Source organism: Phascolarctos cinereus, unplaced genomic scaffold (assembly GCF_003287225.1).
Source record: "Phascolarctos cinereus isolate Bilbo 61053 unplaced genomic scaffold, phaCin_HiC Scaffold_5;HRSCAF=322, whole genome shotgun sequence".
NCBI lineage: Eukaryota > Metazoa > Chordata > Mammalia > Diprotodontia > Phascolarctidae > Phascolarctos > Phascolarctos cinereus.
In genome coordinates, this window is record NW_027555958.1 from 9,602,411 (window position 1) to 9,624,007 (window position 21,597).

Genomic DNA, 21,597 nt, shown 5'->3' on the forward strand with positions numbered 1-21,597 from the left:
AGGGTCACTCAGCTAGACAATATTCTGAGGCAGGATTTGAATCCAGGTCTAGCTATAACACCCCACTCACGCTGTCTCCACTCGGTCAGTATGTCCAGGCCAATCTTGTGAATACCCAGGGATGGCTTGGATCCCTGAGACTGGCAGGCTCCTACGGATGTCAGATCTCCATCCAGCTGTGTGGGAGGGCTGGCCCGTTGACTGCCTGGCATTGCTGAAGCTCGGAGTCAGGAGGGTAGAATGTGCCACTTCTGCCGCTGACTATCGTGGTATGACTGCTCTGGGCCTTAGTTTCTTCATCTGTAAAATGAAGGGGTTGGCCTGGATTTTCCAGGTCTCTGAGCCTACAGTCCCTTGCCCCCGACAGACAGTGGCCTTGGTGAAGATCTCTGGCTGCTTTGGAGTTCTGGGGTTTCGCGGATGTCAGCATCTTTTGATTTCTCTCATTTGGGGCATCAGCTTGGGCAGAGATGGGCAGAGCCAGGAGAGGAAGGCCTGCGAGCAGGGGAGCCAGCCTGGGGAGTCTGGTTTGCTTAACTCCACATAACACAAAGACGTTTTCTTGGCAGGAAGTGCTGGGTAGGATGCTGGTGCTATTGCACCTGGGCCCCTGGCAGCGGCTCTCAGGCAAGCGCTGGCAGTGACTGAATTCCCAGCTTGCTGCTAGGAAAGGAGCCGCGTGGCTCTCAGACGACCGCGTGGAAAGCCCTTGGCGATCCATAGGTAGTGCTCACGGTGTCGTCTCACTTGAGGAGAGAAGGCATTGGTTGGACCATTTGGTTCTGGTTTTTCCTCTTAAGCTTTTCAAGTGGAGTGGACTCTGAGACGGGCCTGAACACATCTTTCTGTTCTGAGGAAATGGAGAAATGCAGGAGGGAGGGTGTCTCTGCATTTCAACTCCAGTTTGACTCCTTAGCTCTATGACCTCAGGTGAGTCACTTGACCTTGGGATTATGAGATCCTGCTGTGACCTTGGGTTAGACCTTGAACTTTTCTGGGCCTCAGTTTCTTCATCTTTGACATGAGGAGATTTGACTGGAGGGGCTCTGAGGCCCATTCCACCCTTGAGCTGTCATCCTTTTTAATCGTATAACCTCTAAGGTCACTTCTAGCTTTATGTGCATGAGCCCACTGGGACTTGCCCTCCCTCTCCCAAGAAGATGGCAGAGAGGGGATCTCCCAGGCCCATTTTGCTTTTGACATTGAGAGAAATATCTCTTAGCCCCTCCATGCCCCAGAGGGAATGCTCTCAGGCAAAGGCCAGCATTCTAACTGGGGGGATTTGAGGGCCAGTGGAGGTAAAATCTTTGCCCTCTTGACCTGAAAGGGTAGTTTTATGGTTCCAGTGAGATGATGATATCGAAGTATTTTTTCACCATAAAGTTCTGCATTATTAATATGGAGCCTCTGGGTCCTCGGCATTGATTGTGGTTAGACTAGGGGTAGGGAACCTGTGTCCTGGAAGCCACATGTGGCCCTCTAGGTCAGGTCCTCAAGTGCGGTCCTTTAACTGAGTCCAAACTTCACAGAACAAATCCTTTTAGTAAGAGGGCTTGTTCTGTAAAACTGCAGGTTTCCCACATCTGGGTTAGACTCTAAGGAATTCTCAATGTGGCAGCTGTGAACTTGCTTTTAAATATTCTAGTAACTGCATTTCAATGTAACTGGTTTCCTTTGCAATTCTGTGTTTTGTTTTGTTTTCTGCATTTACAAACATGATTCTGAGGAGTCCCTAGGCTGCACCAGACAACCTGCCTGCCAAAGGGGCCAGGAGCCCAGGAAGCCAAAGGACCCCAGCGTCAGAGGAATGCCCATGGGCTGGGGGGTGGACGAACTGTCTTTCTGTGACTGCATGGCAGGGTCTGGAGGCTGCCACGGCTCTACTCTGAAGCATCTATTTCCCCGAGTATCCCATAGTATGTCGTGCTCCGTAAGCTTCCCAGTCGAACCCTGCCAGCTCTATGTGGCTCAGAGCCCACTGAGAGCCTACCCAGAGAAGCCCAACAAGGGACACCCCTGGTCCAGCCAGCCCCGGGGGAACTTTGCACTCAGCTGTGGTTGTCTCCACTTGACCCACCCTATCTCCCCTCCCCCTTATTTCTGTCCAGATAGAATCCTGTGGAATACAGGAAACTCCCAAGCCTGCTTAGCATTCCCATGCTAGGGGGAGGAATAAGTCCAGCACCAAGCTTGCAAAGCAGATTCAAAAAGAGGCAGACAGGGAGAGGGGCAACTGTGGGTTAGTGGATGGAGAGAGACTTTGGAGTTGGGAAGACCTGGGTTCAAATCCTGCCCCTGACACATACTGGCTGTGTGACCTTGGGCAGGTCACTAAACTTCTCTACCTCAGAGGACTTGCAGAGCAGGTACAGGTGTGGGCTGGGCCTTGGTCACAATCCACCAACTGGTCCAGTTTTCAGTGTACACGGCTAGCTAGACTGTAAGCTCCCTGAGGGCAAGGACCTAGTTCAGTCTTTTTTTTTTTTAATTCTCTATCTCGACACCAGGTGGCCAAGTCACTAGAGAGTCGGCCTTGGCATTGGTAAGACCCGGGTTAGAATTCTGCCTCAGGCATTCACTATATGGCTCTGGCTAGGACACTTCAGCTGTCTTGCTTCCTTTTCCTCATCTGTAACACGGGGATAATTAATAATAATAATAATAACAACACATGTCACAGGGCTGTTATGAGGATCAAATGGGATAATATGTGTAAGTTATTTTGCAAACCATAAAACACTTTCTATCCACCTGACGCCCGCTGGTATCCCAAACTGAGCAGGTTCAAGATGTTAGATCTTAGTCTAATTGGAGTCAGGCCCGGTCCTGGCCTCTTTGTGCCTCAGGCCGCTCTCTGAGGACGCAGAAACTCAAATGAGTTCCCATGGGGCATTGTGGGTGCTCGGGCTGCCTTGGCTGCTTCCCCACCTTCGAGGCTGTTTAGTATGACCTTGCCTGTCACAGCTCATTGACACAGCGCAGGGTTGCAAAAAGATGGTGCTGGGCTCGGGGGCGAGTCCCTTTTCTGAGGCTGAGTAGCTGTGTGACATCTCCCCTCTCAGGATCTCAGTTTCCTCAACTGTAAAGTGGGAACCCTAATACCCCTGCACCACAGAAATGTCCCTCATTGCTAATGTGATGATTCCTTATTCTTCTCTGTTCTCAGAGGGGAGGCTTTGGAACCCCAGCAGTGAATGATTGAAAATCCCTTCTTTCAGAAATTGTAATGGGGGGGATCAAAGCAGGGAGCCCCTTCCTTGTGCCTGTCCCTGCTCTCCAGGCTTACAGAGTCACAGAAGGAAAAACTGAGGTCCAGAGAAACAGAGTGAGGTGCCCAACGTCACACAGGTTATAAGAATTAGAGACAGGATTTTAACTCAAGTCCTCAGGCCCCAGAGCTCTTTCTACCACCCCAGGTTAAACTAGAAAGTATTAACAAGAGTGGAGACTGTGTGTGTGAGGGTGTGTTTAAAATTCAGACCCGTGATTTAGAATTAGATTTAGATATAGAAACCTCCCTCCACTAATGTACATCAGTATGTAATTTGTAACCTGGATCACCCAGATTTGGTAATTTATCCAGGGTCACACAGACGGTATGTGTTCAGAGGCAGGATTTGAACCTAGATATTCCTGCCTCTGAGGTCAGCCCTCTCTCTTTTATCATATTACTTCTCATCAAGGCCCATTTTACAGATGAGGAAACTGAGCCTCAGAGAGTGGCCTAGGTGAGATTTGAACCCAGGCCTCTCCTGCCTCTGGGCCTGCCACTCTCTGCACTCTGCTACACTTCCCCTCTTGGCCATCCCAGTGAGAAACCTCCCTTTTCCATTCTCTGTTTCAGCTCACCACGTGGTCACGGTCACTGCCTGCCCAGAAGCAGACTTTGGCCAGCTCATGAATGAACTCTGCCTCACCAAGTTTGAACTGGAAATGGAGGAGATTGCGAAGGAGCTCTGGTGTGACTGGGATCAGACGTTCAGGTAAGTCACTCTCCTTCCTCAGTTCTTTGGATGAGGTTTGCAGATTGTGTTTCCCCGGGGGGATGTGATAAATGGCGGACCCTGTGCTTCCCACCCTAGACCTCTGCTCTGTGGGGCATGACCCCAAATGGTGACTGTGGACGTCTGTTCTGGGCAGCCCATTGCAGGAGCTGGGACTTCCCCATGATACCTGGATTTCAGCAAAGCGTTTCACAAAGTCTCTGGTGCCGTCTTGGTAGATGAGAGGGAGAGATATAGGCTTTAGAGGTTTTTATAGAATTTATAGTCAGGTAGATTTGGAAGTGGTTCAATGAACAGGCACGCTTAAAAGAAGGGAGACACCCCCAGGCCTTTGTTTAGGTGAGAGACCCACGAGCATTATGTTGTTATTCAGTCATGTCCAACTCTTAGTGACCCAGTTTGGGGTTTTCATGGTAATTTTACTGGAGTGGTTTGCCATTTCCTTCTCATTTCAGATGAGGAAACTGAGGCAAACAGGATTAAGTGACTTGTCCAGGGTCACACAGCTAGTCGGTGTCTGAGGCTGGATTTGAATTCAGGTCTTCCTGATTCCAGATCTAGTGTTCTACCCACTTGTGCCACCTAGCTGCCCCACAAACATTATACAGAGCAATGGTTTTAGACTTTTTCAATATATTGATTAGTTATGTTGATTTTTTCCTATTTCTCTTATTTTTTGTCTTTAAAAAATACATCAATTAAACATTTTAGAATGGAAAAAGGTAGTTCAATCAGTCGATAAAGTAGTCTTCATTAAGCACCTACTATGTGCCAGGCATTAATGATACAAATACAGAGAATGAAACAATCCTTATCCACAAAGAGCTTGCCTTCTAGTGTTGATTAATAACTGGATTTGGACTGGCCTGGCTGAAGGAAATGGGGATGGTTAGCTTGGAAAGAGAAGACGTCCTGGGTGTGGTTTAGTGGAAAGGAGAGTTACGTGACAACTTCTTCACTATGTCCATGATCAAGAAAGAGTGGACTGGATGTTCTTGGCCCCTGGAGGTACAGCCAGAAGCAGTAGGTGGAGGCATATGTATTCTTGGTGGAAGGGGGAGCTTCCCATCAGTTAGACCTGTCCAGAAGTAGGATGAAAGATAGCAGATTCTCCTTCCTTGGACGTGTTCAAGTGTGGTCTGGATGGCCATGGTCAGTGACCTCATAGAGGAGGTTGAGCTAGATAGCCTCTGGCCCCTTCTAATTCTGGGATTCTCATCAGCAGGAGCCAAAGAAGGAGAAGTCCCTCCCAGGCCCCTCGGGAGCTGGTTGGCACAAGACTTATTTTATCCCCATTTTTACAGATGAGGAAATAGTCTCAGAGAAAGTAGCAGAGGTGCCCGAGGTCACACAGGTACTAAGTGTCAGAGCTGGGCTTCAAATCCAGTCCTCTTAATTCTGAGAACAACATTCTTTCTACCAGCCCCATGTTGCCAAGCCTCAGCGCTTGCCTCTGTCCATGTCCAGAGATGTTTGCTGGGACAAAGGCAGTGTGGCCCAACGGATCGAGTGATGAGCCTGGGTTCAAATCCTGCTTTTGACACTTGCTTGCTATGTGACCCCGGGCAACTGTTTTTATTTTTACAAATATTATCTCATTATCTCACATCCTGCAGATAATGTCAAACTTAGTTGCTACATGGGCTGATTTTGCGTTCTTCATTAGAAGGTATGGCTCTTTAGGAGGGGGAAGAGGGAAGGAGTATGTTGGCAAATGTAGGTGATATTAAAACAGAAGACATCAGTAAGAATGAAAACAAAACAAAAACCCAACAGTGACAACCAAAAAGCCTTGTCCTACTTGGCCCCAGAGAACAGAAGCAGGAGCGGTAAAGGGCGGCAGTCATAAAGAGGCCAAAGGGAGCTTCACGTTAGGGAGGATGTCCCAGGAATGAGAGCTGTCCAGCAGTAGGGTAGAAAAAAGGGCTGGGGGGTGGGAGGGAGTAGGCGGGGTAGGGGAGAGACAGACAGAGACAGAGAGACCAAGAGAGAGACACAGAGAAACAGAGAGAGACAAAGAGATAGACACACACACTCACACACACAGAACATATTGAGTGCTTTCCATGTCTGAGGCACTGTGCTAAATGCTTGAAGCAGTCAAGACAGCTGCCCTGAAGGAGCTGACATTCTAATGGAAGAGGGAAGGGTACTCACTGGGTAGCATGGCGTGACTATGACAGCCTATCAGAGCCACAGGGGAGCAGCCACTCAGGGCACTGTGGGAGTGAAGTCTACTGGTTCTACAGGTTCACAAACTCAGTTTCTCCAGTTCGCCCCAGGGTGATCTGGCCCTCCTGCTAGCCAGGCACAGAAGACCAGGATGCCCACTGGTTCGTTTACCACAAAAGACAGACTTGACCTGAGAACTGTTCTCAGAGCATCCCCTTGGATTGGGTCACTCCCTTTTTGAGACCAAACCACGGGTGTGGGCATTGTTTGGTAGGCAGAGACACCAAGCCAGAGGAGAACAATGTTCTAGGGTAAGGTGGGGCAGTGGTTAGAGTGCTGGGCTTGGGGTCAGGAAGATTTGAGTTCAAATCCTACCTTAAACACTTACTATCTCTGTGATTCTGGGCAACCACATTAATCACTTCACCTCTGTGCCTCAGTTTCTTCAACAGTAAAATGGGGATAATAATAGCACCTACCTTCTGGAGTTGTGAGAGTCAAACAAGATAATTATGAAGTGCTTAGCCAGTGCCTGGCACACAGTGAGCACCACATAAAATGTTAGCTATGAAGGTGATAATTCCTATCCAGCTGTGGTGGCCTGAGGAATTTCCCTTCTCCAGATGTAGAGAGTTCTGTCAAGATAAGGGCCAGCCATTAGAACTTAAGCACCCTGCCCACTCCCCCAGCTAGGACAGCTGAGTTGACCTTTCCTTTTTCAGCATTTCCTATCGGTCACTAGTGTGGCGGAAACTAGATATAGACCAACATCTCACACTGTATACCAAGATAAGGTCAAAATGGGTCCATGCTTTAGATATAAAAGCTGATACCATCTATGGATAAGGGAAGAATTTAGGACCAAGCAAGACAGAGCTTTATGAAATGTAAAATGGATAATTTGGATTATATAAAATTAAAGAGTATTTCCACAAACAAAAACCAGTGCAGCCAGGATTAGAAGGAAAGCAGAAAGTCGAGGAAGAAATCTTACAGCGAGTGTCTGATCAAGGCTTTATCTCTAAAATACATAGAGAACTGAGTCAAATTTATAAGAATATGCTTCATTCCCCAATTGATAAATGGTCAAAGGATATGAACAGACAGTTTACAGACAAAGAAATCAGAGTTATCTGTGGTCATATGAAAAAATGCTCTAAATCACTGCTGATTAGAGAAATGCAAGTTAAAACAACTCTGAGGTACCACCTCACACCAATCAGATTGCCTAATATGACAGAAAAGGAAAAAGATAAATGTTGGCAGGGATTTGGGAAAATTGGAACACTAATGCATTGTTGGTAGAGTTGTGAACTGATCCAATCTTTTTTTTTTTTTTTTGGTGAGGCAATTGGGGTTAAGTGACTTGCCCAGAATCACACAGCTGGTGAGTGTTATGTGTCTGAGATCAGATTTGAACTCAGGTCCTCCTGATTCCAGAGCTGGTGCTCTATCCACTGTGCCACCCAGCTGTAACCCCCGTTTTTTTTTTGATCCAGCCATCCTGGAGAGCAATTTGGAACTATGCCCAAAGGGCCATAAAACCATGCATACCCTTTGATCCAGCAATAGCACTATTAGGTTTGTATCCCAAAGAGATTAAAAAAGGAGGGCCTATTTGTAGAAGGGTATTTATAGCAGCTCTTTTGTGGTGGCAAAGAATTGGAATTTCAGGGGATGCCCATCAATTGGGTTATGGCTGAATAATTTGTGTGTATGATTGCAATGGAATACTATTGTTCCATAAGAAATGATGAGTGGGAGGATTTCAGAAAAACCTGGAAAGACTTACATGAACTGACGCAGAGTGAAGTGAGCAGAACCAGGAGATCATTGTACACAGTAACATTAACATTGTAGCATGAACAATTGTGAATGACTTAGCTATTATCAGCAATACAGTGATCCAAGAAAATCTTCACAATGAAAATGCTGTTCACCTATAGAGAAAGAACTGCTGAAGTCTGAATGTAGACCAAAAAATGCTGTTTTTTCACTTTCTCTATTTTTTCTTTTTCTTTCTTTCTTTTGGTTCATGCTTTCTTCCACAAAATGAGTAATATGGAAATATGTTTTACATGACTGCACTTGTAAAACCCATATCAGATTGCTGACAATCTCAGAGAGGGGGAAGGGGGAAAATGGAGAGAATTTGGAACTCAAGCTTTTTTTTTTTAATGAATGTTAAAGATTGCTTTTACATGCAACTGGGGGGGAAATGTAATTTTTTTTTAAAGAAAAAAGACTATTATTATAGTCTAGGTAAGAGGTAATAGGGGTCTGAAGAAAGGTGGTGGCTGTGTGAGCATAGAGAAGAGTGAGAAATGTCCAAGTAGAATTAATAAGATTTGGCAGCTGATTGGATGTGTGGGGTGAGGGAATGGGAAGAGGTGAAGGTAACACCAAGGAAGGAGGGCGGTTCCCTGGACAATAGAGAAGTCTGGAGGATGAGTGGGTTGGGTGGGGGAGGGGAAGATAATGTGATAATATTTGAGATGTATGTCACCATCGAATCGTGCCTGCTTGTGGTGTGACCCCTCTGATGCAACTAAAAAGAAAGGGGAGGGAGTCTTACTCACCTGTCGCTGCTTCCATCTCTGAGCACCCCCTCCAGGGGAAGTGATCTAAGAGCAAAGGAGTGCTCCCAATGGCCAGTGGTGCCTGGGCAGGAGCTGCTACTGTGGGTGCCCAGGTGGCATTTGGTGCATTACTGCCCCAAGTGGACCATGCCAAGTTCAAACACAAGGAGATTAGGAGTCCGCACAGCACAGGGAGGGGTCATAGTGGGGGGAATGTGGTAGAGGCTAAGGGTGGTACAGTCATGTTAGAGGCAAGCCCACCATTGGCCATCACCTCGAGGCCAACAATCTTCCTATCCTCTGGCCAAGGAGACAGGTCATGGCACGCAATTTGGAGACCTTTGCTCTAGGCACTAGGGAGCCATTGGAGGTCATAGAGGAGGGCTATAATTAGCATACAATGCTGTCATTGTTAGGACAGTCTCTTTCATGTACCAGGTACCCAGCCCATCATCTTCCATTTTGAGTTTTGGTTCCTGAAACATGGGCACTTAATACTGCCGCAGTAATAATCGGTCATCTTTCTCGATCTGTCAGCTCAGATTAATCTGCTGTTGTCTTTTAAAGAATCCCCGCCTCTCTAAGTCTCCAACTACTCAGACTGATTTTTACTCATGATGTTGGGTATTTAGTCTATCTCTTAAAGAGCCAATTCATGTTTTCCTAAGAAAGCCATAAAAATACTAACTGAGGTTTCTAAAGTTATGACCCCAGGGCATCAGAAGGAGAAGTATTATTACCCTCGCTCTACCTTAGTGCATGGTAAGAACCCTAGCTCTGGACTCATCTCCATCTTGGCTTCTCATTAAGTAACTCTTCAGGTCATGCCCTCAGCTGGGAATTTCCTTGGGAACATCAGTATTTGGCTTGTGTTTGTTTGGATTTCCCCAGAGGACATCAGTATTTGGCTCCTATCTGGGTCCCACAAAGTCACAGTTGCAAGGGAGTCAAGCCATTCTTTCTTCTGGTTGATCCCACCTTCCCTTGGGACCCACAAAGCCCATATGACTTTCAGTACCATCAAAGGGACAGGAGTGGGCTGTGGATCACTGTCATGAACCCCACCATGCCTGTCTTTCTCATCCTTTGTGTTTCCATCTGGTAATGGCTCCTTCTTTCTTTCTGCTTCTCTCTGAGGACCACCTCTCATGAGCTTCTCTCCCCTGAGGACTTTGCTTCTCACTGGATTGTCTGGCATTGATTTCCTAATGTTCATGGAGACCATGAGGCTGCCTACTTTCTTAAAGGGGGAGGGAAGAGAATCTGTTGGATTGAAGAGGATTCATTGGCCTCTGTCTGGCACAGATTTTGTGTTTGTGTATAGCCCCACCCTTTCTCTGACTGCCCAAGCGTGTGAACTGGAACCAGGTCCATCACATGCGCCTAATGACTGGGACAAAGAACTGGGACAAGGGGGATGAAGATCCTCCTCATCAGAGACAAGGAAGCAAACTTACACAGGTTAAGTGATCTTCCTAAGGTCATATAATTAATAGGCCTTGCTTTTCCCCGCTACCCAAATCTGGATTATTTATATGGCCCTTGACAATGGGCAAGAACTTGACAAGATTCTAGACTAGTGACTTCCCTGCCACCCGGGCTTTGCACAAGTAAATAAACAAAACATTGAGAGGGAAAACCAGGAAAGGGAAAGACAGGTTTTGCAGCAGATTTGCTATTGTATGAGCTAGTCAGCAGCTGATTGGACAACATTTGTTGCTCAGTCATTTTTCAGTTGCCTCCCACTTTTTGTGGCCCCATTTGGGGTTTTCTTGGCAAAGATACTGGAGTGGTTTGCCATTTCCTTCTCCAGCTCATTTGACAGATGAGGAAATTGAGGCAAACTGGCTTAAGTGACATGCCCCATGTGTCACACAGCTAGATTTAACAATATACATTATAAGTAAAGAGCTGTCTAGGTTTGCCCGCGTTGCTCCAGAGTGAGCCAACCAGCTAAGCTTTGCGTTTCTCTGTTTAAAGAGAGCTTCTGGCCAATATAATAACATAAGTCTACCTTTTAAGAATGATTCTGAGTCAAAGAATTTATCACTGCTTCATCAGTTTGAGAAGAAGGTTTGCCAAGCCAGAGATGGGGAGGACCAGAAAGAGAGAAGTGAGCAGAGAAGACACTTTATGTAGTGCAAATGTTCCTAGACGGACCGATGACATGGAGGTCCTCAGTCCACAGCTGTGAGTTACCCTGAGCACGCAGGTTTTCCTCATTCGTGTACCTCCCTGTTGTAGTTCTGTAAGGGTGTGCCCACTCTTTCCCAAAGATACTGAGTGCATCGGGAGGAGAATGAGCCCCAGAAATTGGCACTGGGAAGCTCAGAACACAGCTCAATTCTTTCAAGGCCATCCACCTGCCGAAGTCCCTTTGACCTGGAGGGTCTCTTTCCACTGTTTGGCCCAGACTCCATCTCTGAAGGTGAGGGGTGGGTGTCCAGAGCTTGCAGGGCTTCCTAGGAGTTTGTTGAATTTGGGATGGGGGAGGAGCACTTCAGCTGGGCATTTATATACAAATTGTGCTGCTGACCTGACTTGGAAATGCTGGGAAAGGATTCCTGGGCAAAAGATGGGAGGGAGCAAACCCAGCACTGAAAATGTCAGAGGGAGCTGGCTGTTGATGCATTACCGGTCTTGGCTCATGGAAACGTGACATCCGTCGGAGATGAGAGGCCAGCTGTGTGTGAATAATTATCCCAGACACCAGCCAGGCTCAGAGAGTCTGCTCCTTAATTTGATCTGGTGATAAAGAACTTAACAGGACTGGCTGGGCTACTTTTCCGGTTGGGGGTGGGGTAGGAGGGTGGAAGGTGGAGAGCTGGAAGTATGGGGGCGGGGTTGGGGGGGGAAGGGTTATTTTGGGAAGTTGGCCACCTCAGCATTGGATAAAGGTTTTTTAAAAAAAATTATTTACCCTTCACATTTTATTATAATTTATGTATTTTACTTTTATTTATCCTGGCATAAGGATCTCAATCCTAGCACTCAGGTGAGAAGCTTCTCTAGACCCACTTGGACCTTGCTGATGCTGAATTTGGGGTCTTTTGGAGGGGGGGGACTAAATTCCCTCTTTCATGTAATGCTTGACCAACCTTAACCTGCCTTAGAAATATGAGGGTATGGTGGTAGTAAGAGTAACTTTGCTTAAAGAAAATAAAAGAGTCCTGGAAGCATGGAAAGGTATAGACGTTTCCAAGCAGGTGATTTTAGTCTGTGTTATTTCATAGTTTGTTTGTTTGGAAATCACATTTTAGTCTCCCAGAATCACTTTGGCAGCACCATCCCATGTGGAGCCAGGCTGCTTCCAACTGTCTTTTCAAAAATTCAGTAAGCATTTTTAAAGTATTTCCTGTGTCCTAAGCCAGGCGAGGGACGGGGACAACCACCAAGGCAGAAATGAAGTGCTGGCTCTGCCCTCCAGGAGCTTGCCTTCCTCTTTGCCATTAAAGTAGGCCCTGGCCTGGGGAGCCCCTTGTACTTCATACTTGTACTTCAGTCACACCTTCCTTCTTTGGGCACTCTGTTCACACCTTCCTTCCTTGGGACACTTTGGCCACACCTTCCTTCTTTGGGCACTCTGTTCACACCTTCCTTCCTTGGGACACTTTGATCACACCTTCCTCTGGGCACTGTTCACACCTTCCTTCCTTGGGACACTTTGGTTGCAACTTCTTTCAGGCACTTGGCTGAACACATCTTGCATTAAGGCTGTTTATGGGCCTGTAATGTCACGGGCTCTTGAGGGAAGGTTTCAGAGGCTGTCTAGTCCAATACCCTGATTTTCCTGGAGAAAAGTGAGGCCCAGAGAGAAGCAGCATCTTTTTCAAAGTCCCACAGACAGTATTTGACAGAGCTCGGCTTTGAGCCTAGCATTCTCTCTTATGGCTGAAACAGCTGAGTGCAACAGGAAGAACTCCCAGTTTAGAGTTTAAAAGCCTGGGTTCAAATCCCAGCTCTGCCACTAAATGTCTATTCAAACTTGGACAGTTCATTTCTCTGTGCCTCAGTTCACCCCTGTATAAAATGAAGGCATTGGACTAGATGCGCTGAAGTCCTCTGGTACTGTGGACAGAGCACTGGACTTGGAGTCAGAAAGACCTCTTGTTAAGGTAGACCAGGTTAATATCGTCCTGGGAGGTAGGGGCTATTGTTGCGCCCATTTTACAGATGAGAAAACCAAGGCAGACAGAGGTTAAGTGACTTGTCCTGGGTCACACAGCTAGTAAGCATCTGAGACCAGATTTGAACTCAGGGAAATGAGTCTCCCTGATATCAGGCCCAGCACTCTATACATTCTCATCCTGTTACCTTAAAAGTCAGAGTCAACAAGGGCCCTCTGAAAGCATCTACCCCAGCTCCCTCATTTTTACAGAGGAAGAAACTGATTCTCAGGGAGATGAAGTAACTTGTCCACAATAACACAGCTAGCAAAGGACAAGGCACAATTTGAACTCAGAGCTTCAGACTCTGCTCTCTACTGTACCATGCTGTCTCCTGAGGGCCAGAGCAGGGGAATGACTTCCCCAGAGTCACACATTGGGGCACAACCCATTTCTTCTTGGTGTAGCCGTGGAGTGGGAGAGGCAGAGGATCTGGGCTGGGCCCAGTGTGGACACTTTGCGTGGTTTTGGACGAGCTGAGGGCCCAGTGTGGACGCTTTCCGTGGTTTTGGATGAGCTGAGGGCCCAGTGTGGACACTTTCTGTAGTTTTGGACGAGCTAAGGGCCCAGTGTGGATGCTTTCCATGGTTTTGGATGAGCTGAGGGCCCAGTGTGGATGCTTTCCATGGTTTTGGATGAGCTAAGAGACCTCTTCATGCCTCTGCTTCTCCATAACATGAAGAAAGTGCCTGATGTATGCAAAGATCCCTGAATTTGATGTCAGGAGGCCTGGTTCAAATCTTGGCTCTTCTGCCCACTACCAGTATAGCCTAGGGCCTATTACTAAACCTCACTTGGTTTTAGTTACTTCCATCTCAAAATGGTAAAATGAGAATATCCTGGGAGGTGGGTGCTGTTACTTATCTCTGCTTACAGATGAGAAAACCCTGGTTGAGGGGTTAAGTGACCTACCCAGGGTCACACAGCTGGTCTGAGAGGGAACATTAGAACTCAAGGTTATTATGAGGCTCAAATGAGGTGGTGGATGTTAGGTTCTTTGCCAGCCTTAAAGTGCTGTGTAATGCTGGTTGTTATTTTCATTGGTTTGGGTGTTTTATCGCCTACCTGCCTGCCATGAATATATAAGTAGAGCCTATATCAGACTGCATACCATCTTGGGGTGGGGGGAGGACAAGGAGGGGGAGAAAATTTAAAACTCAAAATCTTATGGAAGTAAATGTTGAAAACTAAAAATAAATAAATATGTTGTTTAAAGAAATATAGAAGAAGAAATTCTGTTCCTCTCCCAAGGCCTCAGTTTCCCAAAAGGATCAGGGAAGGTTGGGCCTAGAGAAGAGAGGGCTCAGGAGGGGCAGGAGAGCTGCCTTCACATCTCAGTAGGGGCCATGTGGGAAAGGGACCATCTCCAATCTGTTTGGCACAGAGGGCAGGACCAGGATCAGTAGGTGGAGACTGGAAAGAGGCCGGGTCAGGTTAAGCATCAGGATAAATGAGAGGGCTGTCCCAGAGTGGAACAGGTCCTCCCTCACTGGGGGTCCATCATCAAAGGCTGGTTGAGCACCTGTCCGCTGTGTGGTAGAGGGCAGGTGGCCAATGCTGGGGAGAAATAGCCAGCCAGTCAGAGCACGGGTTTTCCTTCCTCTTCTCATGTCCTTGGTAGAGGTGAGGTTTAAAAAGGCATCTTCAGGCCTTGTTTTCAGCTGGGCAACAAGGAACAGAGAAACAGAGCAGCTGACGAAAGCTACCAAGTATTTCCTGCTCAGAGGGAGAGGATGGCAAAGGAGGATTTGGCCTCTTCCTGCCCCTCAGCTGTTGGCAGAGAATCTCTCGTTCAAGGACGGGCTCCAGCGTCCCTGGCTGACCTGGGAAGAACTTCAATGGCCGCCATGTTTAGAAGCCATCGACATGGTTACAACAAAGAAGGGCAGTGTGGTGTCATGGAAAGAACACGTAAGCCCAAGCCCTCTGCCGTGTTAGACGGTGAGCTCCTTGAAGGCAGGAGATGTCTCATCCCTTCTTCATATCCCCAGTGCTTAACACAGTGCCCGGCACATAGTAGGCACTTAATAAATTGACTCTGTTTATTGACTCCACATGACAGCCCTCCATATATTTGAACACAGCCAGCATGTCCCCCTGCGTCTTCTCATCTACACACCCTTCACTGCTCTTGTTGCCCTCCTCTGGACACTCTCCAGCTTGAGCTGTGGTGCCCAGAGCTGACCACAACACACAAGATGAGGCCGGACAAGGACAGAGTATCCCGGACCTATCTCCTCCTTATTCGCAAAGCTAAGCCCTGTTATTGTCCCGACAAAACCCAGCCGGTTTCTTGGTTGCCATAGCACCAATACTCCGTATATGGAGCTCGTGAGTCACTAAGACCCCTAGATCCATTCCAAAACAACTACTGCTTCTCCGTGCCTTGCCCCCTCCACTCGACTGTGCGTCCACACCAAGGACCCCTCAAGAACTCCAGCCACCAGCCATCCAAGCAGCCAGTCACTGGATTGTATTATCACCTAATCCATGACTCCCCGTCTTCTCCAAAAGAGGACCATGAGCTACCGTATCTAAAGTCTTGCTAAAATCCCGGTGGCCTCCATCCACAGCATTCTCCTCATGTACTGGTTCAGTAGTCCTGTCCCAAAAGGAAACGGGGTTAGTCTGGCATGGGCAGAAGCCAGGTTAGCTGTAACCGTCACTTCCCTTTCTATTGGTTGAACAACCATCTTTTTAATGACCCTTTCAGGAATTTTCCAAGGAATCAAAGTCAAGCTCACTTGGCTAGGGTCTGCAGATCCTCCTTTTTTTGTGTTTGTTTCTTTTTAAATCAGGACGTTTGCCTTTTTCTAATCTTGTGATACCTTTCTCAGCTTCCATAATGTTTCAGATATCACTGATGGTAGATTGGCCATCACAGCTTCCGACTGTTTGCTTGGAGGTCAGTTTCCTTTCAGGGATCTCTTCATGACGTTGTGACGTTCGCTTCTGCTCACTTCCCTGTTCATCCGTCCATATATATATACATATATATCACCAGCCTTCTCAAAATCCCAACATTTTGGGGGCAGCTAGATGGCACAGTGGATAGAGCACTGGCCTTGAAGTCGGAAGGACCTGAGTTCAAATCCAGCCTCAGACCAAACACTTGACACTTACTAGCTGTGTGACCCTGGGCAAGTCACTTAACCCCAATCGCCTAAAAAAACCCCAAAAAACCCAACATTTTAATAGCGAGTTGATAATAGCCTGTTGCATTCCTCTGCAGCACGTGGTCCATCCATTCCCTAGCTGGAGGGCTCACACTTTAATCGGACTTGTTTTGTACGTACTACCTGGTGCCTTCCCTTGGTTGTTTTTTTCCTTCTTCTCTTACATATAATTATTTGTACAGTTAGCTGCATGTTGTCTGCCCCCCCCCCAATAGATTGTGAGGTCTTTGAGAAGAGGGACTTTACCTTTCTTTGTATTCTCAGCCTTTAGCCCAGTGCTTATCACCTGCTTGTTGTCCCTCATTTTCTTTTTTTTATTTTTGGCTAGTCAATGGGGTTAAGTGACTCGCCCAGGGTCACACAGCTAGTAAGTGTTTTGGTTTTTTGTTATTTTGTTTTTTGTGTGTCTGAGGCCAGATTTCCTCGTTTTCAAGGAAGGACCAAAATGACATCGCGATGTCAGGGTCAAGGTACAGTGCGTCCCACTGTGGCAGATCAGACCGCAGTCCACATGCACGTTTGTGTAGCGACCAGTAGGCATTTAACAAATATTTGTTAACTGACTGACGCGTCACCCGCAATAGAATATAGGCCTCTTCAGGGCGGGGGCTGTTTCGTGTTTGTTTCTGGATCCCCAGTCCCCAGAGCAGAGTGCCTGGCACATAGTGGACACTTAACAATGTTGTATATTACTAAGAAATGTTTATCCCCTTCCCAGGCACAAAGAAGGCGCTCAGTAAATGCTTGTCGACTGGTTCCTAAGGAGGTAAAGATTAGATCTTGGAGTCAAAAGACCCGGGTTCAAATCTCGGCTCTGTTGCTCATTATTGCCCATGTGACTTTGGATGTTTCTTCCCACCGCACAGCCTCAGTTTCCTCCTCTTATAAAAGGAGAGGTCTGGACCAGGCAACTTCTCAAGGTCCCTTCTGGTTCCTCAGGACTCACAAACTCGTCCATTTGCTGAGTGACTTTGGGCGAGCTCCTTCTCTCTAGACTTCAGCTTCCTCCTTCATAAGATGGGGAGGACGCAGTGGACTCTAGGAACCCCAACACTCTCTGACTCTGTGGTTGCCCCAGGCTACAAACACAAACAGTGATGGGACCCTTGCCACTTCTGCTTTTCTCCAGGACAGAATGGAGAACAGAAACTTCCTGGTGGCGGAGAGCCCGGAGATTTCCCGAGGCCGTGGGCTGACTCTTTTTACAAGGCTTGGAACATTTGCCATTCTTGTTAGGACTGCGGAGCTCTAGAACCACAGCCTGTCATTACATAAATGGGAGAATGTCCCAGTGTGGGACCTCCCTCCACTAAAGCAGATTGCAACCTGCCTGTCATTGGAGTCATTGAAGCTGGAAGGGACCTGAGAGACCATCTGCTTCAGTTCCCGCCTTCTGCAATTGAGTAAACTGAGACCCTGAGAGAGGAAATGCCCTCCTCAGAGTTATACAAACCAGAATGGGGTGGGCGGGGGAGGGGGGGAATTTGACTCCCGGCCAATGCTCTTCTACTGCGGAAGGCGGCTTAGACCACTGGAGAGCCAATAAACATTTACTAAGTTCCCGTGCTGTGCCAGGCTCCATGCTGCAATCAGAGGATCTGAGTTCAAATTCTGCTTCCACTGCTTACAATCCGTGTGACCTTGGATAAGTTACTTCACTTTCCTGGGCCTCAATTTCCCCCTTTGTAAAATGAGGGGTTTTAAGATCCCTTTGAAAAGGAAAAAAATCCCTGAAAAAGCCCCTGAATTTTCCTTTTTGGGGGTCCAGATTCCAAAAACACGGTCTTTTCCTTTTAGGGTTTTAGGTCCCCCTCCCCATCACTGTGAGTCCACAGTGATTAAAGTGACTGCCCAGGGTCACAGAGCTCGTTAGAGCCAGCACCAAGATTGAACCAAGGCCTTCCTAAATTCAATCCCCAAACTCCATCCATCAGGCCACACTGCCTTTGTCTGGCCAGGGAGCACCGGAAGGGAGGCTTGGCACAGCCCCTGCAAAGGGTGAGTTCCTGGCACTCTGGCTGCTGAGCCACCTCCAAGCACCCACGAGTGATGGATGGAGAGATGGGGCCGGGGAGGGAGAAGCGAAGGACATCAGGACAGAGGTAGAGATGCCCTTGAGTGACGCTCCCCTCTCGGGAGCTAAGGTGGGGTCTGCCTGCACGGCCCCCTATTATTCATCTGTCAAGATAAGTACCTCCTTCCCGAGGGTGATTCGTGACATGGCCGGGGCTCTGGAATACTTTCCACCGAAAGGCCCTTGATTGGTACAGGCTTCTCTGCCCCCTTCTTTGCCAGTCTTTGCTCATCCAAGCAGGAAGCCGTTCTCCACACAGACATCACTGTCTTTCCTGATGACCCCAAGAGGCCTGCAGCAGCAGACAGTGGGATTGACGTCTAGATTTTACTCGAGGGCAGCGTGACCCAAGACTTTTCAGGATGAAGCGCTGGAAGAGCCCCAAGAGGATCTCCGGTCCAATGCCCCATTTAACCAAGCAGGACCCTGGAGCCCAGGGGAAGGGAAGTGACTTACCCAAGGCCACAAGGCTCCTAAGGAGCAAAGCTGGAGTTTGAAGCCAGGCACTCTGACCCCAGTCCAGCCCTTTCCAGTAGGACAAAGGGGCCTCTCATGTTGTAGACTTTCACGCCCTACGTTAATGTCCTTCTGTCATGTCACGCTCTGCAAGCAGAAAGGCCCAGCTGGAAAGACGGAGGGATCCAGGTGTTAAGCAGACTGTTGTGGCTGGAAGCCTGGGATCATTCCTGGTGTTAGTAACAGATCTTAGGCTGAGAGCTGGGAGGCACCTCTGAGGCCACGGAGTCCACTCCCCCTCAGTGACAGGTGGGAAAGCCGATGCCCAGAGGAGGCGGCGTGATCTGCCCACGGCCACAGAGGGAGATGGGGCAGAGACGGGTTTCCAGGCCAGCTCCTTTTCACCCTGAGCCAGGGTTTCCTCTTCCGTGCTACTCATCCTTACCATCCTGGGGGGCAGGAGTCATGGGGGCCAGGGGACTGGGGAGCCTGACCCTCGGGGTCACGTGCACTTGCCCAGGCAACCAAGAAGGCCTTAGAGGAGGCAGGAAGATGGAAACGTCACCTGACACTTTTTGGGTGCAGACTCTTGATTTCATCAGGACAGCAAAGTGGGGTAGTGGATAGAGCTCTCAGCCTGGAGTCAGAAGGACCTGAGTTCAAATCCAGCCTCAGACACTTCCTAGCTGTGTGACCCTGGGCAAGACATGTCACCCTGTGTGCCTCAGTTTCCTCATCTGTCAAATGAGCTGGAGAAGAAAATGGCAAAGCACTCCTGTCGCTCTGCCAAGAAAACCCTAAAAGGAGTCACGGAGAGCCTGGCACCACTGAACAAATGGACAGGAAGCTCCCCGCTCTGCCTACGGACCCCTCTTCTGTATCATCAGCAAAACCACCCTTTGGGCCGGCAGAGTGCATGACCTGCACTGACTCGGAGCCAGAGAGGCAGGCTCACGCGGGTGTTCTCTTTCTGCAGGCCAGGATGATGAGGGCAGAGACGGTCAGTGATTCAGCCAGGGTCCCTCAGGCGAGGGTCTGCGGAGGGACTTGAACTCAGACCCTCTCAACTCCACCCAGCTCTCTATCCACCTAGCGGCCAGCCTAGAGAGGTCCATGACTCCGTGCCCCACTCGGTCTTCCCAGCTCTCCAGCTGGCTTTCTTTCCCTTCCCACTGATCAACGTTGCCTCAACTGACGCGTAATGCGGCAGCAGAGCTTGGCAGAGAGTGCACAAGATTCCTCACTGAGGTCAATTGCTATTTTAAGCACCTGCTATACACTGGATGTGACAGGGACTATTATCCTCATTCCCATTTCACAGATGAGGAAACTGAGGCTCAAGATGTTTCAGTGACTTGCATGGGCAAGCATCAGAAGCAGGATTGGAACCCAGGGCTGGACTCCAAGTGAGCTGCCCCTCCAGCCGTGGGGAGGTCGATCTGTCGAATACTTTCTTCCGCCCATCCTCTCACTGTCTCGCTGCTCATCCTTTCCGTGTCCTTGAGTTGATCATTACCCCTTAATAGAATTACGTGGCCGGTATAGTCCCAACAAGTTAACGGCCCCTGGCTAACTGCCTCTGACAGCGCCCTGTACAAATGGGCTCAGGACGTGCACAGAGAGATGGCCCTTCCCACCCCCATCCTTCCCATCCCCGTTCCCCACCCCTAGATTTTGTCCCACTCTGTTCATTAGCCTTCCCAGCCTCTGAAGGAGCAAGCCAGCTGCCCCAAACCCGACTGGATTACAAGCACGTCTGTGGCTGAAAGGGGAGGCCAGCAGCTGCAGGGGATCATCCTGGCCTTCAGAGGCAAGTCAGGCCCCCAGGACACTTCCAAAGACCATGTGCAGCTGCTCCGTCCTGCCCCTCGAGCCCCTCAAGCCCGGCGTCAGCTTCACTTAGAAAGGACCTCAACCTCTTTATCTACAGTGAGGTTCTTCTAAGTCCTGATGCCGAGGCTTAAAGGCCTTCAGTGATGAGGGCGTCTGTTCAGAGTGTCAGGCAGTTCCCAGCTGACACCAGGGTACAGATGGACATGGCCCAACTGACTTCCCCTTAACTTTAGGGTAGAAGAGGAGCCTGGAGCAGGACCTTAGAGAGGAAACAAGAACCATATCTGATAAACTAACTAGAGATGATGGGAGCAAATGGGGGAGGGTCAAAAATGGCTCCAGGATTGGGGGGCGGAAGCCTGAGAGAATGTCAACATCTGTCACTTACAGAAAGAATGTCAGGAGGGGAAAATGTTGATGAGGCCAGGGGCCGCCAGTTAGATATCAGGGCCCATCCATCTCCCTGGGCTTGATCCGAAGTCTGCTTCAGTGACCTGGGGTTCTTTAGGAGCCTGTGGTCACATAGCCACACACTCCGAAGTGCACGCATGCATACACACACGCACGCACACACACACACACACACACACACACACACACGCCATCTCCCACATGGCACAGGATGTGCCTGACTATTTATACCCTGTTCTCCTGCTCTCCCCAGGTTCTGGTTTCACGGTCCCAGCCCCCACCTCCCCACCTCCACCAGCTCCCGGCAGGCTGGGGTGTCATTCCTCTCTGGGTGCTCGTGGGTAGAGCCAGAACCGAGCAGGGACTTGGGTGGGCCTGGGTCAGCCTGGACCCAGGGCGGGGAGGGCAAACATGTCGAGGCCCAGTTCTGTGACAGTGTGAAATGTTCCTTTCTCGAAGAATTTGATTCAAACCAAGGGTCGGCCGTGAAGTCCCTGATAGATGCCAGGCCCTGTGAGTACAAAGACAAGGCCACCCAAGTCTTGCCTTCAAGGAGCTTCTCTCAGGTGGGAGAGATCGCGATGCCTTAAGGTTTGCAAAGAGCCTCACAGATGGCTCTCATAGTGCCCTGTGTCCTTCACGTGCCCATTTCACAGAGGAGGAGGTTGGGGATTGGAGCAGTTGAGGGACTTGCCCAAGGTCACAACACCTCGTCTTCAAGAGGCA

The 21,597-nt window shown here is 48.8% G+C and overlaps 1 protein-coding gene across 1 annotated transcript in view; it reads left to right on the forward strand.

Annotated features, from left to right (window-relative positions):
• Nucleotides 1-21,597, forward strand: part of RAMP1 (receptor activity modifying protein 1) — a 98,342-nt gene that overhangs the window by 31,686 nt on the left and 45,059 nt on the right. Inside the window, exon 2 of the mRNA XM_020972175.2 lies at nt 3,845-3,983. Within this exon, the coding sequence (XP_020827834.1) occupies nt 3,845-3,983 (139 nt within the window). The remainder of the gene's footprint in view (nt 1-3,844; nt 3,984-21,597) is intronic.